General features: G+C 28.0%; 1 protein-coding gene across 2 annotated transcripts in view; it reads left to right on the top strand.

Annotated features, from left to right (window-relative positions):
* The window catches only part of LOC123297489, a 32,827-nt gene extending 21,040 nt beyond the window's left edge, over nt 1-11,787 (top strand). The window contains exons 2-7 of one of the 2 annotated variants that reach the window (XM_044879163.1): nt 1,092-1,149; nt 5,953-6,086; nt 7,188-7,529; nt 7,592-7,755; nt 8,888-9,203; nt 9,921-11,787. In XM_044879163.1, coding sequence (XP_044735098.1) covers nt 1,092-1,149; nt 5,953-6,086; nt 7,188-7,529; nt 7,592-7,755; nt 8,888-9,203; nt 9,921-10,237 — 1,331 coding nt within the window. In that variant the 3' untranslated portion in view covers nt 10,238-11,787. Of the gene's footprint in view, nt 1-1,091; nt 1,150-5,952; nt 6,087-7,187; nt 7,530-7,591; nt 7,756-8,887; nt 9,208-9,920 lie in introns of both variants that reach the window. The other variant, XM_044879164.1, reaches the window with a different exon arrangement.
* Nucleotides 11,788-14,764: the final 2,977 nt, after the last annotated feature.

Below are 14,764 nucleotides of genomic sequence, written 5' to 3'. Positions count from 1 at the left end.
AGGAGATGTTTACAAGATATATGACGTCCCGAAGATTTTGTACAGTGTATTTGCCCAAGTGGGCAAGGCCGTGAAACGAACATTACTAATTTAATCATAAATCTGTAAGATGTTAGTTTTATAGCTCACAAAAATTACAAAAGTAAATGTGTGTTTGTTTGCACATCAATTGTCGTCACAATTTAGACTTTAAACTACTGAACAAATTTTGATGAAATTTTTACAACTTCAAATTAATTTTATTTAGGTCCTTACTTAAATAACACAAATTCAAGCTTTCTTTTTTTCGCGAAAGCATTCACAATTTTATCGATATCCTGATCTTTAGAAGAGCTAGCCCGACCAATATTCGCTGTCCCATTGAGACACGCAACAAAGATTTTATCCCGCGAAGTATAGAAAACGATCTCTCTGCGGTAGTTACGCTCCCCGGAGGAATTGTCATTATTTGTAAGAACATTTTTATATTAAGGTACAAATCTTCGCATGCTTCGATTAGATGAATTGACTTCAGTTTTCCAATTCTCCATTCAGAGTCGGTATTCATTTATAACAGTTGATTCACTATCATTAATACACCCGAACCACTTTTTTCACTTCCTGGTTATCGATATTCAAGTCTTTGACACCAACATTTGGTTCAGGAAGTAAAACCCGAACTGAAATTGGTCGAGTACCTCCAGGGAATAAGTAATTATTTTACTCGTGGGAATATAAAGGAAAAAAAATTTAACTTAGAGACATTATGGCGTTTTGAAGTTAAGTGGGGCTTAAATATGGTTCCAGTACCTTAATATGGAAAATCGCTTTTTCAAATCAAAAATAGCCATTGATAATAAAAAATCTAAAATTAAAATATTATATTATAATTTCCTATTCGTCAAATTATCCTAAAGCTATTTTACATATCTTTGTACATTTTAATTTAAATTTCTTGAATAAAATCTCAACTTCTTTATTAATCTTTTAATAAAAACTTATCAATGTTAATTGATCAATTTGATAAAATTTTTTAACTTTCGATAGTATCTTTATAATTAATAATATCCATTCATCTAAATGACCTTTTAAAAAAAATTTATTTCTTCTAGGCACAAGCAGTAACACAGTGGATTCAGAAACACCTCAATGGAAAACAGATATGAATCGGTAAGGCGCCATTGACATAATTAATTCGTATGTGTTATAATAATTTATATAAATATGTGTTATACTAATTAATATAAATCTAATAAAAAAAAGTTAATTTGTCAGATTAATATTATACATATATCGCGGTATGATTCAAAGATGTAAATCGTCTTTTTATCACAGATTTGTTAGTAAGTATGTGTATATTTATTTATTTTTTAAGGTGTGCATTTTATAATTATTGTGTTTAAGGATGTATGAGCATGACAACAATGTTTGATTTAAAGGCTCAAAATTTGTTTGTAGGTAGTCTTTTACTCAAAGAATATGTGGTTAAAATTTCAGCTTAGGTATCCGTACAAATTTTTAAGAAAAAAGTCATTAAAAATCGATATAAAATAATTCCTAATCGTTATATAAATACGATTTTTGTAAATTATGGGTCAAAATTACCTTATAAACAGAGTTTTATCGAAATCGGAGCCAACATTTTTTCTTCGATTTTTTCGATTTTTGTATCTTTAGTTTTATTTTTTAAATAGGACTACAATAGAAACCTATTTTCTATAAAAGCCCATGACAAAAAAAAAATTCCAAAAAATCGAAAAAAATTTATGGTTTCTGATTTGGATAAAACTTAGTATATAAGGTAATTTTGACCCAAAAAATTCAAAAACCGTATTCATTTGATGATTGGAAGCATAGTTTTTGAAATATCACCCATTATCCCATATTTTGGATCGATATCTCCGAAACTAGTTTCCTAATCGTTATATAAATATGATTTTTGTAAATTATGGGTCAAAATTACCTTATAAACAGAGTTTTATCGAAATCGGAGCCAACATTTTTTCTTCGATTTTTTCGATTTTTGTAAAGGGATACCCCTTAAAAAAATTCCAAAAAATCGAAAAAAATTTATGGTTTCTGATTTGGATAAAACTTAGTATATAAGGTAATTTTGACCCAAAAAATTCAAAAATCGTATTCATTTGATGATTGGAAGCATAGTTTTTGAAATATCACCCATTATCCCATATTTTGGATCGATATCTCCGAAACTAGTTTCCTAATCGTTATATAAATACGATTTTTGTAAATTATGGGTCAAAATTACCTTATAAACAGAGTTTTATCGAAATCGGAGCCAACATTTTTTCTTCGATTTTTTCGATTTTTGTAAGGGGTACCCCTTAAAAAAATTCCAAAAAATCGAAAAAAATTTATGGTTTCTGATTTGGATAAAACTTAGTATATAAGGTAATTTTGACCCAAAAAATTCAAAAATCGTATTCATTTGATGATTGGAAGCATAGTTTTTGAAATATCACCCATTATCCCATATTTTGGATCGATATCTCCGAAACTAGTTTCCTAATCGTTATATAAATACGATTTTTGTAAATTATGGGTCAAAATTACCTTATAAACAGAGTTTTATCGAAATCGGAGCCAACATTTTTTCTTCGATTTTTTCGATTTTTGTAAAGGGGTACCCCTTAAAAAAATTCCAAAAAATCGAAAAAAATTTATGGTTTCTGATTTGGATAAAACTTAGTATATAAGGTAATTTTGACCCAAAAAATTCAAAAATCGTATTCATTTGATGATTGGAAGCATAGTTTTTGAAATATCACCCATTATCCCATATTTTGGATCGATATCTCCGAAACTAGTTTCCTAATCGTTATATAAATACGATTTTTGTAAATTATGGGTCAAAATTACCTTATAAACAGAGTTTTATCGAAATCGGAGCCAACATTTTTTCTTCGATTTTTTCGATTTTTGTAAAGGGGTACCCCTTAAAAAAATTCCAAAAAATCGAAAAAAATTTATGGTTTCTGATTTGGATAAAACTTAGTATATAAGGTAATTTTGACCCAAAAAATTCAAAAATCGTATTCATTTGATGATTGGAAGCATAGTTTTTGAAATATCACCCATTATCCCATATTTTGGATCGATATCTCCGAAACTAGTTTCCTAATCGTTATATAAATACGATTTTTGTAAATTATGGGTCAAAATTACCTTATAAACAGAGTTTTATCGAAATCGGAGCCAACATTTTTTCTTCGATTTTTTCGATTTTTGTAAAGGGATACCCCTTAAAAAAATTCCAAAAAATCGAAAAAAATTTATGGTTTCTGATTGGGATAAAACTTAGTATATAAGGTAATTTTGACCCAAAAAATTCAAAAATCGTATTCATTTGATGATTGGAAGCATAGTTTTTGAAATATCACCCATTATCCCATATTTTGGATCGATATCTCCGAAACTAGTTTCCTAATCGTTATATAAATACGATTTTTGTAAATTATCAGTCAAAATAACCTTATAAACAGAGTTTTATCGAAATCGGAGCCAACATTTTTTTTTCGATTTTTTCGATTTTTGTATCTTTAGTTTTATTTTTTAAATAGGACTACAATAGAAACCTATTTTCTATAAAAGCCCATGACAAAAAAAGACACCCCGCCGAACACCACAAAATCATAAAATGAAAATGGCTGAAACACCTGTTACCCGCCCAACTAGAAAAAATTTGTTAATTAGTATTTTTTATAAATTTTTGAATTTTTGAATTTACCTAAATAAATGATTTTCTTTCCAAAACACCTGCTTGATAATAAACTATTTAAAAAAAAATTTGGTATGAATTAGTTCGCATACTTTTAGGAACGATGTTATCAGTGATTAATTTGGTGACAGTCTTGCAAATAGATCTAGAAACGGGGACAACTCCATAATAAATAATTACAAGATTATATTTAATGACAAATTTATTACTAAATTATTCATTGTAATAATGAATTACTCAAATTCCTGTCTGAACATTCATGATTTTATTTATTTTTTTAGTTTCCATAAATGATATAAAAATTTTTATTGAAACAACTTTTTCCTTAAAAATATTTATTTTTTTATTCTCGGAGTATTTCAATGCTTTTCGCTATAAGTGCCTAGTTAATTGAATTTCTTATTAATAAAGCTCTAATAGAGAAATATTCATGAAATTTAAATTTGGGTCAAATTTTTTTTTCCGTAACTATATTGACTGGACATTTGAACTAAACCATTATTTTAGAAATTAATGTCTTTTTAATTATTTAAATTTATTAATAAAAGTACAAATTCAGTGGGAGAAATTCAAAGTTCTAAAACGGGCATTCAAATTTTAAAACGAACATGACGTAATATTTTGTAGTTTGTCCGACTTGTTGACATACTGTATGGTATTAATTACTTATATTTTGTATTGTATTACATTGAGTTTTATTATTCTACGGCTTTTTATTAGAAAACTTAATAATAACATGTGTAAATTCTGTGTTATAAATTAATTTTTTTAAAGCATAAATTATAGATTGAACTGTCACCAATTGCGAAAAGGACTGCGTTTAAACATCTCAAATTTATTTTAAATATTTTTTTACACTTAATTACAACATTTTTAAACAGTATTTATATTTTATAGTATGTTATAACGGTGTAAACAATGAATTAAAAATATTTAAAAAATACATGAATATTCTCTATCCCATAATATTCTAAGGTCTATTATGTGTTTCAATTACTTGTTTTTATTTCTTCGTATTTTCAACCTGTCACAATTTACATGCCCTAGTGAAGCAATTTTTGTAAACAAATGCATTATTAACGTTTTTTACGGAGACAAGATTTATGTCCATAACATTCCAATTTCAAGGCATTATTAATATTTTGCAAAAAAAACAAATGAAACCAAATAAATCATTCATAAATATAAATATTAATGCGCATATTTATATTAAATATATTATTAAAACAAGTTCTAATAACGTTAATTATTTTTTCAATAAATATACAATTTAAGACAATTCGTATTCATATTCGTATATATTAAGTATTAATTATTATTAATATTATTATTTATACAGATCAATATTATATTAAAATTTATTACCATCATTTATATACTAAGTTGTCACCTAAAAAAAATATAAAGATATAAAAATGTTATTTATGATTTTATTATATTGAATCAGTTTTTTTTTTAATTTTAAAACAATTTAATTGCAGAAACTGTTTTTATTACACTATTATACAGGATGGCTCTAAAAAGTCTGTACAACGACCTTTTGCCAGTGACTAATAGACAGTGAGCTGCATTTAAGATGAAGACACCCTAACTCTTTCGTCATTTATAGGAATATCGATTTGAAAATTTGCACAGTCATACAGGGGAACACGATTCTGAAAATTTTGTCTACCGCCAAATATGGTTAGAGCTATCGAAAAATATTTTAGAAAATGCTTGGAATATTTTTCATGCCCATATACCAATTTTCTTGGCAAAATTCGCATTTATAATTTTTTCATTATTTTGGTCTGCACTCAAAGTTATTGAAATATTTGAATACATAACATTAGATTATCAATTTGTCCAGTTTTTACATTCCATAGTTATAAAATTAAAAATAAACTTGTAATAATTTTGAGTAATTTTGAGTAACGACAAAAGTTCACCTGGTCACAAAACTTTTTAACGGCCGATCGAAGCTGCTCATATATTGTATTTATAGTACCTTTATATGACTAGGAAAATGGCTTTCAGTGAACTTTTCGTCTCGAAAACTACTCGTTAAAAAGTTTTGCGGCCATGAGGGTTTTGATCAGAATGATCCAAAGAACATTTTAGGGTGGGTTAGAAAAAGTTTCACAGAAAGCCATTTTCCTTTATTACATTGCGGGGTCCTTTGCCTTAGTACCAAACTGCTTAAGAAAATAGTAGTAAAATGAATCATAAATTATATGAATATTTTTAAATTTCAGAATGGTTCTTCAGTCAAATGAAATATTGACACCCACTCAAGATACCAGAAATAATGAAGATCATAATGAACGAAGTCATGAAAAGAATTTCGATCGAATTCCTCCTCGCTACAGATATAGAAATAATAAAAGAGGTTAGTATTTAATTTTGTTTATGATATTTGTCCTTATGAATCTTCCATATACCATAATAAAAGTGAACATAAAATATCTTTCATTTTAAAAGTTATTCAAATTTGATTCAAGTTGCAAAAAGTGAATAATATTAGTTTTTCAGTTAGAACACACAAAGTTGATTGCTTAAGTATGTACGAGTGTCAAGGCAATTTTGGATAGAAGGCTTAATTTTTTTTAAATAAAGTTGGACTAAGTCTTAATCAATACTGAAAATTTTAGGAGGGATTGCCCTATTATTCAAATAAATAAATGACTTCAAAAGTAGACATATTTAACATTGGTCTTATGGGAAAACGGTAGATGGATGATAGGTTTCCATAGATTTCTCCAAAACTTGTCGGTGGATATTCAAAAAAATAACTATTTAAATTAAAGTTAAAATCTTAATAAATTATTGAAAACAAAAAAAGAAACCCGTTGTGCTCGACTAATTAAGGATGTATGACGGTAGTGGGGACACAAATTAAAAATTTTTTTTTAAATTTTGATGGTGAATTATGTTTTAACTTGACAATATAAGAGGAAAAGTAAGAATAAGATTTGTCGATATCTGGAGTAATTCTCAAAAAATCGAAAATTGAAAATTTTGTCTAATTATTTAGCTTTCGATATTCCGAAAACCAAGGCAGATATAGAAAAATTGTATTTTTATTTTTCGTCTACATTCATGAAGTTCAACCCTTTAAGTCTAAAATTGCCTGACGCTCGTACTACCTTATTCGTTATAATCAAAATAAAATGAAAGCTAATCATTTTCCCGTTAAATAAGATTGTTGGAGAAAAATTTATAAAATTTTTTTGGTAATAGCCGCTGTAAAGCGATTGCATTTACATACGAAAAAATTGTTAGAACATTTTGTCTCTAATTATTCATTTTCGTGAACCTATTACATTTAAATTTTGGTATTAATTAATTAATACCAAAAAAAGTTAAAAAAAATTAAAAAAATTAATAATAAAAAAATAAATTTTCCATCAATAACCTCTGATTCTAAGAGTATAAAAATCGCTATACCTAGAATTTAAATTATAATAACTTCATTTCATGTTATTTTTAGAGCGTTATTATCCGAAACCATTGCATAAAAATAAGCATAATCAAAAAAATCGACAAAGGTCAAATTCACAGCCAAATGTACTGGGTCGTTTGTTAAATCCAAACGAATATCCTCCCAATTGGAATGGTGGCTACTACAAATATCATCAAGAAGGTCGTGCAGTTGTACCACATATTGGCGCAAATATAAATGTTCCAATAACCAGAGGAAATTTTCGAGCACACCGAAATAAAATTATAACGTCAGTCATAAAGCCCGGTGATGAATGGAAATATGCTGATTTATTAGATAAACGGTCATCTGAAACATCACCAATAAAACAATCGCATTATCGCCAACGTGGTAGGTATTTAAGTTTGTTCATATTTTGGCAAGTTTAAAAATTTGTATTTTATTAACTTTAGATCCAACATATTCAAATGATGATCCACGAATCCATAAAAGGAAACATAAAAAACATTGTGTTATGTGTCCTGAGGAAAGAACTCTAATAACCAATAAAAAACGGGATAAAGTATTATTTGAATCACCAAAATTAAGATCCTGCTTAGGCCGTCCTTTGAATTCGGTAAGTACATATTTAAACTCACAGCCAGTCGTCGAGGGAGGCATAATCTAAATAAGTTAAGCAGGTTTAACTCTATTTTTACATTTTACTAAGCAAACGCGTCCGCTTTGCTGGACAATACTAAATTTAAAATGATAACACAACATACCCAGATAATTAATTTTTTTCACAATAAATTTTTTGGCCGAATTAGGACAAAACTTTGGTGTCCATTTTCTCCAAAACTATACAAACTTGAGAGTTGAAAGTTTGCAGACAGTTTCAACTAGTGGTCTCATAGAAAAAACTCCGAAAACCAAAATATCGGTCGAGTTTCTTCTTCCAGTCTTTCTATACAAGATATTTCATCAGTTAACTCAGTCAATTGTTTGTTTTCACTTGTTTTGTTAATTTTTTGGCAATTCTTCTCTTCGTCTGGAGCGTATACCTAGCGTAACATTAGCCCAAGGAAATGCATCATTTGAAAATTGTTTTTCTATTTTTAAAGAAGAACTAAATATATCACACAAAATGGAGTGAAATATATTTCATCTATCGAAATTATTCACAATAATTCCTCGCTTCTTCAGAAGTATGGTTAATTGTCCTCCTTTCTTAAATCAAAATTTTGAGAATAGAGGATCGGACTAAATTTGGAAAAAATAAAAAGTAAAGATGGTTTTTAACTTTTTTTTTTACTAGTAAGCAAGATATGAACGTTTAAAATTCCTAATAAAACAAGGAGGAAGGTATTCGCTAGTGATCTCATACGTTGGTATCGCCATAGAAATTACATATAAAACTTTGTTTTGCTAAAGGGAGATGAGCAACTTTGAATGCAATCTTTGATTGCTTATTACTTCTTCGTTTTTTAATCAATTTTAATTTCACTTTCTAATTTTGCCGTGGTATCAAGTCTAGTTTTTACAATTTTATGGGTAATTTTGCTTAGGATTATCCCCTATTAGGTACTCTATATTATGCCAAATTATGAATAATACATCCATATTTAGACTTTAAACACTTGGAACCAAAAATAAATTGACGCTCAAGTTTTTTGGGCATGAAGACATTTATTATTTGGAAAGGTGTTAATAAATAGTTTATTTTAGTTTGAATTATCGGTAATTAATTATGAATGTAATATTTTCAGAAATACTCTTTCAAATCAATATATGGAGCAAAACCAGGCGATTTATTATCACCTGGTACACATGCATTGGTTGGTGAAATTCATTATTTAAATAAATCATTACAAATATGTCATTTACGTGTAAATGTCATCACTAAACAATGTGATAAATTTGATATACCGTCCAACTTGAAAATGGATTGTGATGCTGGAAATAATTGGGGATCTGAGTGTCAATTTCAATGTGAAAATCCATCGCATATCCTAGATGGGGATAATGGAATGTTTTGCAATGACGATTTAAAATGGGTTGGAAACGTTCCAAATTGTAAAAAAAGTAAGTATAAAACGTAAAAGATCTACCATTAATCGTTAGTTACTGGCCAATTTTGTTGATGCTCGAATAAAGACTTTAAAAAATTAAAAATTTAAATGTGTTAAGGTAGTACGAGCCCCAGGACAATTTTAGACTCAGGGTTGAATTTTGTTATAATTTCATGAATGTAGACGAAAAAAAAGAATAAAATTTTTTCAATATCTACCTAGGTTTTCGAAATATCGAAAGCTAAATAATTAAACAAAATTTTGAATATTTATTAATCACCAATTTTCGATATTTTGAAAATTACTTTAGATTTAGAAAAACTTACTTTTCGTCTTACTTATATTGTCAATTGTTATTGCATCCATCCTTAATTGGTCGGGCACAACGAGTTTTTTTTTTCAATAATTTATTAAAGTTTTTACTTTAATTAAAATAGTTTTTTTTTAATTTCCATTGATTATTTTTGGAACTGTTCTAACTGAAATCTATGCAAAAAAAATCATCCATACCTACCGTTTTTCCATAAAACCAATCTTAAATATGCCTACTTTTGAAGTCATTTATTTATTTAAATAGTCGGACAATTCCCGAAAAATTTGCAGAATGGATTTAGACTAAGTCCAACTTCATATAAAAAAAATCAAGCTTTTTAATTAAAATTGCCCTTACCTCAACTTTTTAAATTAAAACCAACATTTTTAAATAATTTTGAACTAACTTTTGTTTCAGAAACTAACTCATGTGATATTCCAATAACTGATCTTCATGTTCAATTATTATGTAATACAACAGAAGTAAATTCAGATACTCTAGATAACGACGCTGAAGAAGGTTCGAAACTACCGCAAGGTACACGATGTCGTGTTGAATGTGATCGTGGATATAGAACAACACCAAGAAGTTCAAGTGCAGTTTGCATTCAAGGTGAATGGCACGGGAATTTATCAGTATCATGTAGACGATATCGCAGGAAGGCACAAAGATCGTTAAAACGATCAATGAAACGACGAAAAATTCCATTTTTACATTCAGATGGAATTTCTTAGACTGAATAATTTTTTTTTTAAATGTTAGTTATAAAAATTTTGTGTCATGAATTATTATTGTTATTATAATGAGCCTGACCTATCCACAAAAAAATAAAATTTCAAAATAAGCATTTTAAATTCATAAGAACGCACCCTAATATTTGTAAATATCTCATAGTATTATGTAACTCGTTTTTTAGGAAAAAATTAATTTGCTTATGTTTAAATTACATTTAACTTGAAACTTGAGTGAGTGGCTTCTTTTTGGTGAGTCTAAACTTCTCTCTGCGACCATTTTCGAAAGGGCTGCGTTCTTAAATGAGCACGATAACGTCATATTTCAGTAGACTCGCTTAGAGGAAGCCACTCACAAAGTATGTATTAATCATTTAACAAAGCATCCTTTCTGCCCCACGGTATTAGTGATAATTAAATTTGCAAATAACGAAATGTCCGAGCCCACACTAAAAAAAACCGAAACTGTATAGTAAAGCACGTACGGGTGCATCAGGCGGGAAAAAATTACGGATTCAATTCTTTGCATATTCCTGTTCAAATTCATTTAGTACAAGAGACGTATAAGGTCGATTTTCATCTGATAACCAGATGAGACATTTTTTTCGAAAGAACGTGAAATTCTCTTCAAAGAGTTTCTAATTCTTTTCGTATTTTTTGGGAATGGAGTAAAACACGATTTGTTATTTTCTTTGTATAGAAAGCACCCGTAAAACTTTCAACAATTTCATTTTACTCATAATTTCACAGTGTTGATATTTATTAGCTTGGGGAGGTTTAATATTTTTAATTTCATAAATAGTTTGATATTTAAATTCAGGCTACTTATTCTGATTTCAGATAAAAACAAAAAACCGTGTATAGGCTTTGTGCTTAAAAATTGTACAAAACGGAAATTATATTAATAATTTTATAATAATATGTACTAACAATGTTGAAATAATGCCAAAATAACTAAAAATGAACACCGAATACCAGATCTCTGGGATTAGACCCAACATTTTCATGACTTATATTTCTTCGTTCGCTTAGTTTACAAAGGTTAAGATTGAAAGAAAATTCATTAAGTCATTGTTATTATTTTTGTAAAGCTGTAAAAATAACAATAATTCGTATAAACTTTAGAAATTAATTCTTCCTTAATTACAAATATACTTAATTTTTAGAACTTCTATATCCTGTTTTTGTTAATTTTCACTCTTGCTATTTAGAAGAAATTCAAGTTTTATAGTTTCCATGCTTATTTTAAGGAAATTACTAATTTGTTATATATTACTGAAATTGTTTAATAAGGTCAATCTGAATTTATAGTTAAGATAATACTGGCCAAGCCGATCTTAAAACCGATTCACAAAATTCAAAAACGTCCTTACAAATTCTGTTTAAAAAAGCTAAGAATAAATAATTGTTATTAAAATTTAAGAAGTATTTTGTGAATTAACTTAAACTTTGGTATCATTGATGAATATTTATTTTTTTACAAAGCCCCAATCAACTTAACGCAATAAAAATAGGAACTTTGGAATTTTGAATATTATTATGGTAAGAAAATTTTGAGGTTTGGATTTGTAAAATTTAAAAAAAAATTCACTTATTTTAATAAATAATTATGTTATAATATTTCAAAATAGTTTAATGCATGGATAATTGTGTGCCTATTTAATGATATTTTTATAAATATGTGTATTTTTTTGTTAATAAAATATTTATTTATTACAACTTGTTTTACTTCAATGTAAAAATGTTGCATAGTACTAAATAAAATATCTTTCATAGTACCTACATAATTTTTGAATAGACACTGTTAATAGACATTATTCGGAATCGTCGATGGAAAATCAGAAAATCTGTTTATTTCCACCCATAATATCTCAAAATTGATGCAGATTTTAGTGCCCTAGCGAAAGGTAAGAGTTTAAAAACTTCTTAACTTATAACTTCCTGAATGTAAAAATTAGAATAAAATTTTCCAATATCTGCCTTGGTTTTCGAAATATCGAAAGCTAAATAATAGAAAAAAATTTCAATTTTCGATATTTTGAAAATTACTTCAGATATCGAAAAAGTTTAATCTTACTTTTCGTCTTATATTGTCCAGTTATAAAAAAATTGACATCAAACATCCTTAATTAGTCGGGTACAACAGGTTTTTTTGTTTTGATAATTTATTAAGGTTTTAACTTTAATTTAAATAGTTTTTTATTTTTAGTTTCCACTAACTAGTTTTGGAAAAATGTTTGAAAACATATCAACCATCTACCGTTTTCCCAGAAGACCAATGTAAATTAAATATGCCTACTTTTGAAGTCATTTATTCATTTAAATAATCGGGTAACGCCCCCCTAAAATTTTCAGAATTGATTTACACTTAGTCAACTTCATATAAAAAAATCCAGCTTTTTCTGCAGAGAAGAGAAGAGTCTTGCAAGAAGAAGACTGAGACCAAGACTGGCTACAGAGCTTAAGTTATATCACTGCGTAAATAGAGTTAAAATTTTAGAGCATCCAAATGTTTTAAACCATATAAATTTAAAGAAATACAGTTTTTTTATACCATGTATATATGAAATATACATAGTATATTAAGTTTAGTCCAAGTTTGTAACGCTTAAAAATTATGGTACGAAAAAAATTTTGGTATAGGTAAATCGATCCGAAATATCGTTTTTTTTCGAAAATTACTCGGCCAATCGCCAAATAGACTCGATTTTTGAATTTCTTGGGTCAAAATTACCTTATAAACTGAGTTTCATCAAATTCCGAAACAAATAATTTTTTACGATTTTTTCGAATTTTTCTAAGGGGTACCCCTTGAAAAAATTGCAAAAAATCGATACAAATTTATCGTCCCCAATTTCGATAAAACTCTGTATATAAGGTAATTTTGAGCCAAAAAAGACAAAAATCGGTTTCATTTAACGATTGGGCGAATAATTCTCGAGATAATATCGGAAATTGATCCGAAATATCGTTTTTTTCGAAAATTACTCAGCCAATCGCCAAATAAACTCGATTTTTGAATTTCTTGGGTCAAAATTACCTTATAAACTGAGTTTCTTCAAATTCCGAAACAAATAATTTTTTACGATTTTTTCGAATTTTTCTAAGGAGTCATAAGCTCATTTGGGTCTTTGCTACGTAGGACCTATCTTGTAAACCGTTAGAGATAGAACAAAAATTTAAATGTAAAAAATGTTCCTTATAAAATATTAAACAACATTTTTTCGTAAACATCACTGTTTACCCGTGAGAGCACAAAATTGTATAGTATGTATGTTATGGTTATATCAGTTATAGTATCAGACAGAGTAATAAACACTTTCCATACATGGTATTTCGACAATTAACTCAGTCAATTGTTTGTTTTCTCTTGTTTTTTTTTTTAAATATTTAATTCATCTTAATGCCTCAATAAAATATACTACGGTACAATATGGTTCCACAATTATATGGTAAATAAACTTGTGCATCCATCATCATAATAATAATAATAATAATAATATGAATAACAAAAAACAACCGTTGAATAGCATATTTTATAAATGATCAAAACATATTTAAAGATTTTTCCTAAAAATAAATCTGTGAAGTTGGCCACTGGTCGGTGGTTCGGCTGTTTGAGAAAGTGCGGTGATGTTCATTTTTTTGCGGTAAATGATAGTTGCAAGTCTCTTAACACTACATTATGGAAGAACTCTCTTTCCATCATGAAGAAAATTATCACAGATTCTGTTTATGCAAAATAAAACATTACCTTTCGGCTCTTTCCAAAAAGAAAACATTAGATAACTTTGGTTTTTGACGCTTTTTCGGTATTTTTAGAGCATTTTTTCACATTTACGTCACCCAAATTGCCTAGTTTACGATATTTTTCGAGCATTTGCTTACGTTTACGTCATATAAATTGCCTAGTTGACTAGTCACGTGACAGCCGAACCACTTTAATAGTAGTTATTCAAGTTGATTCTCAAACATTATAAAAAAAATAACATAATTTCACCTTGTCCATTTGGCATCCCAAATAAGAGTTATATGACTAAATAAGTAATTTTATGAATATCTATACTAAAATATTGATTTCAGCATAATATTTTCTAAGAGTTAAATACTTGGGATTAAAGGAAAAAGGGGTCCAACCAAATTTTTAGATATGGACCCCTACACGAAAACACACAAAAAATCCAAAGTTTTCACCTCAATAAATCCGGATACCAGTGTCTATGCCCCCCGCCCGTAAAATTTAACTGTAGATCTACGCTTCTTTTTTTAAATTAATAGTAAGATAGGTCTAATTAATTAAAATAAAATACTTATTTACGATACTTGTTAACGTACGCCTACGAAATTTGCACAAATTAAAAAGGTTACTATAGTAACTGAATTCATTTCCGCCCTAGTACGGGATGGTTTCATTACCATACTAGGGCGGTAATGAACTATTTTTCCCACGCATATTGAGTGAGAAAAGTACTTCTTTTCTCACGGGCGTAGATAAATAAATTTTCGCGTTTTATATTCTATATTTTTACT

Source organism: Chrysoperla carnea, chromosome 4 (genome assembly GCF_905475395.1).
Source record: "Chrysoperla carnea chromosome 4, inChrCarn1.1, whole genome shotgun sequence".
NCBI classification, from domain to species: Eukaryota; Metazoa; Arthropoda; class Insecta; order Neuroptera; family Chrysopidae; genus Chrysoperla; species Chrysoperla carnea.
Note: the sequence above shows the minus strand (reverse complement) of the source record. Positions and strands in the feature narration are given on the sequence as shown.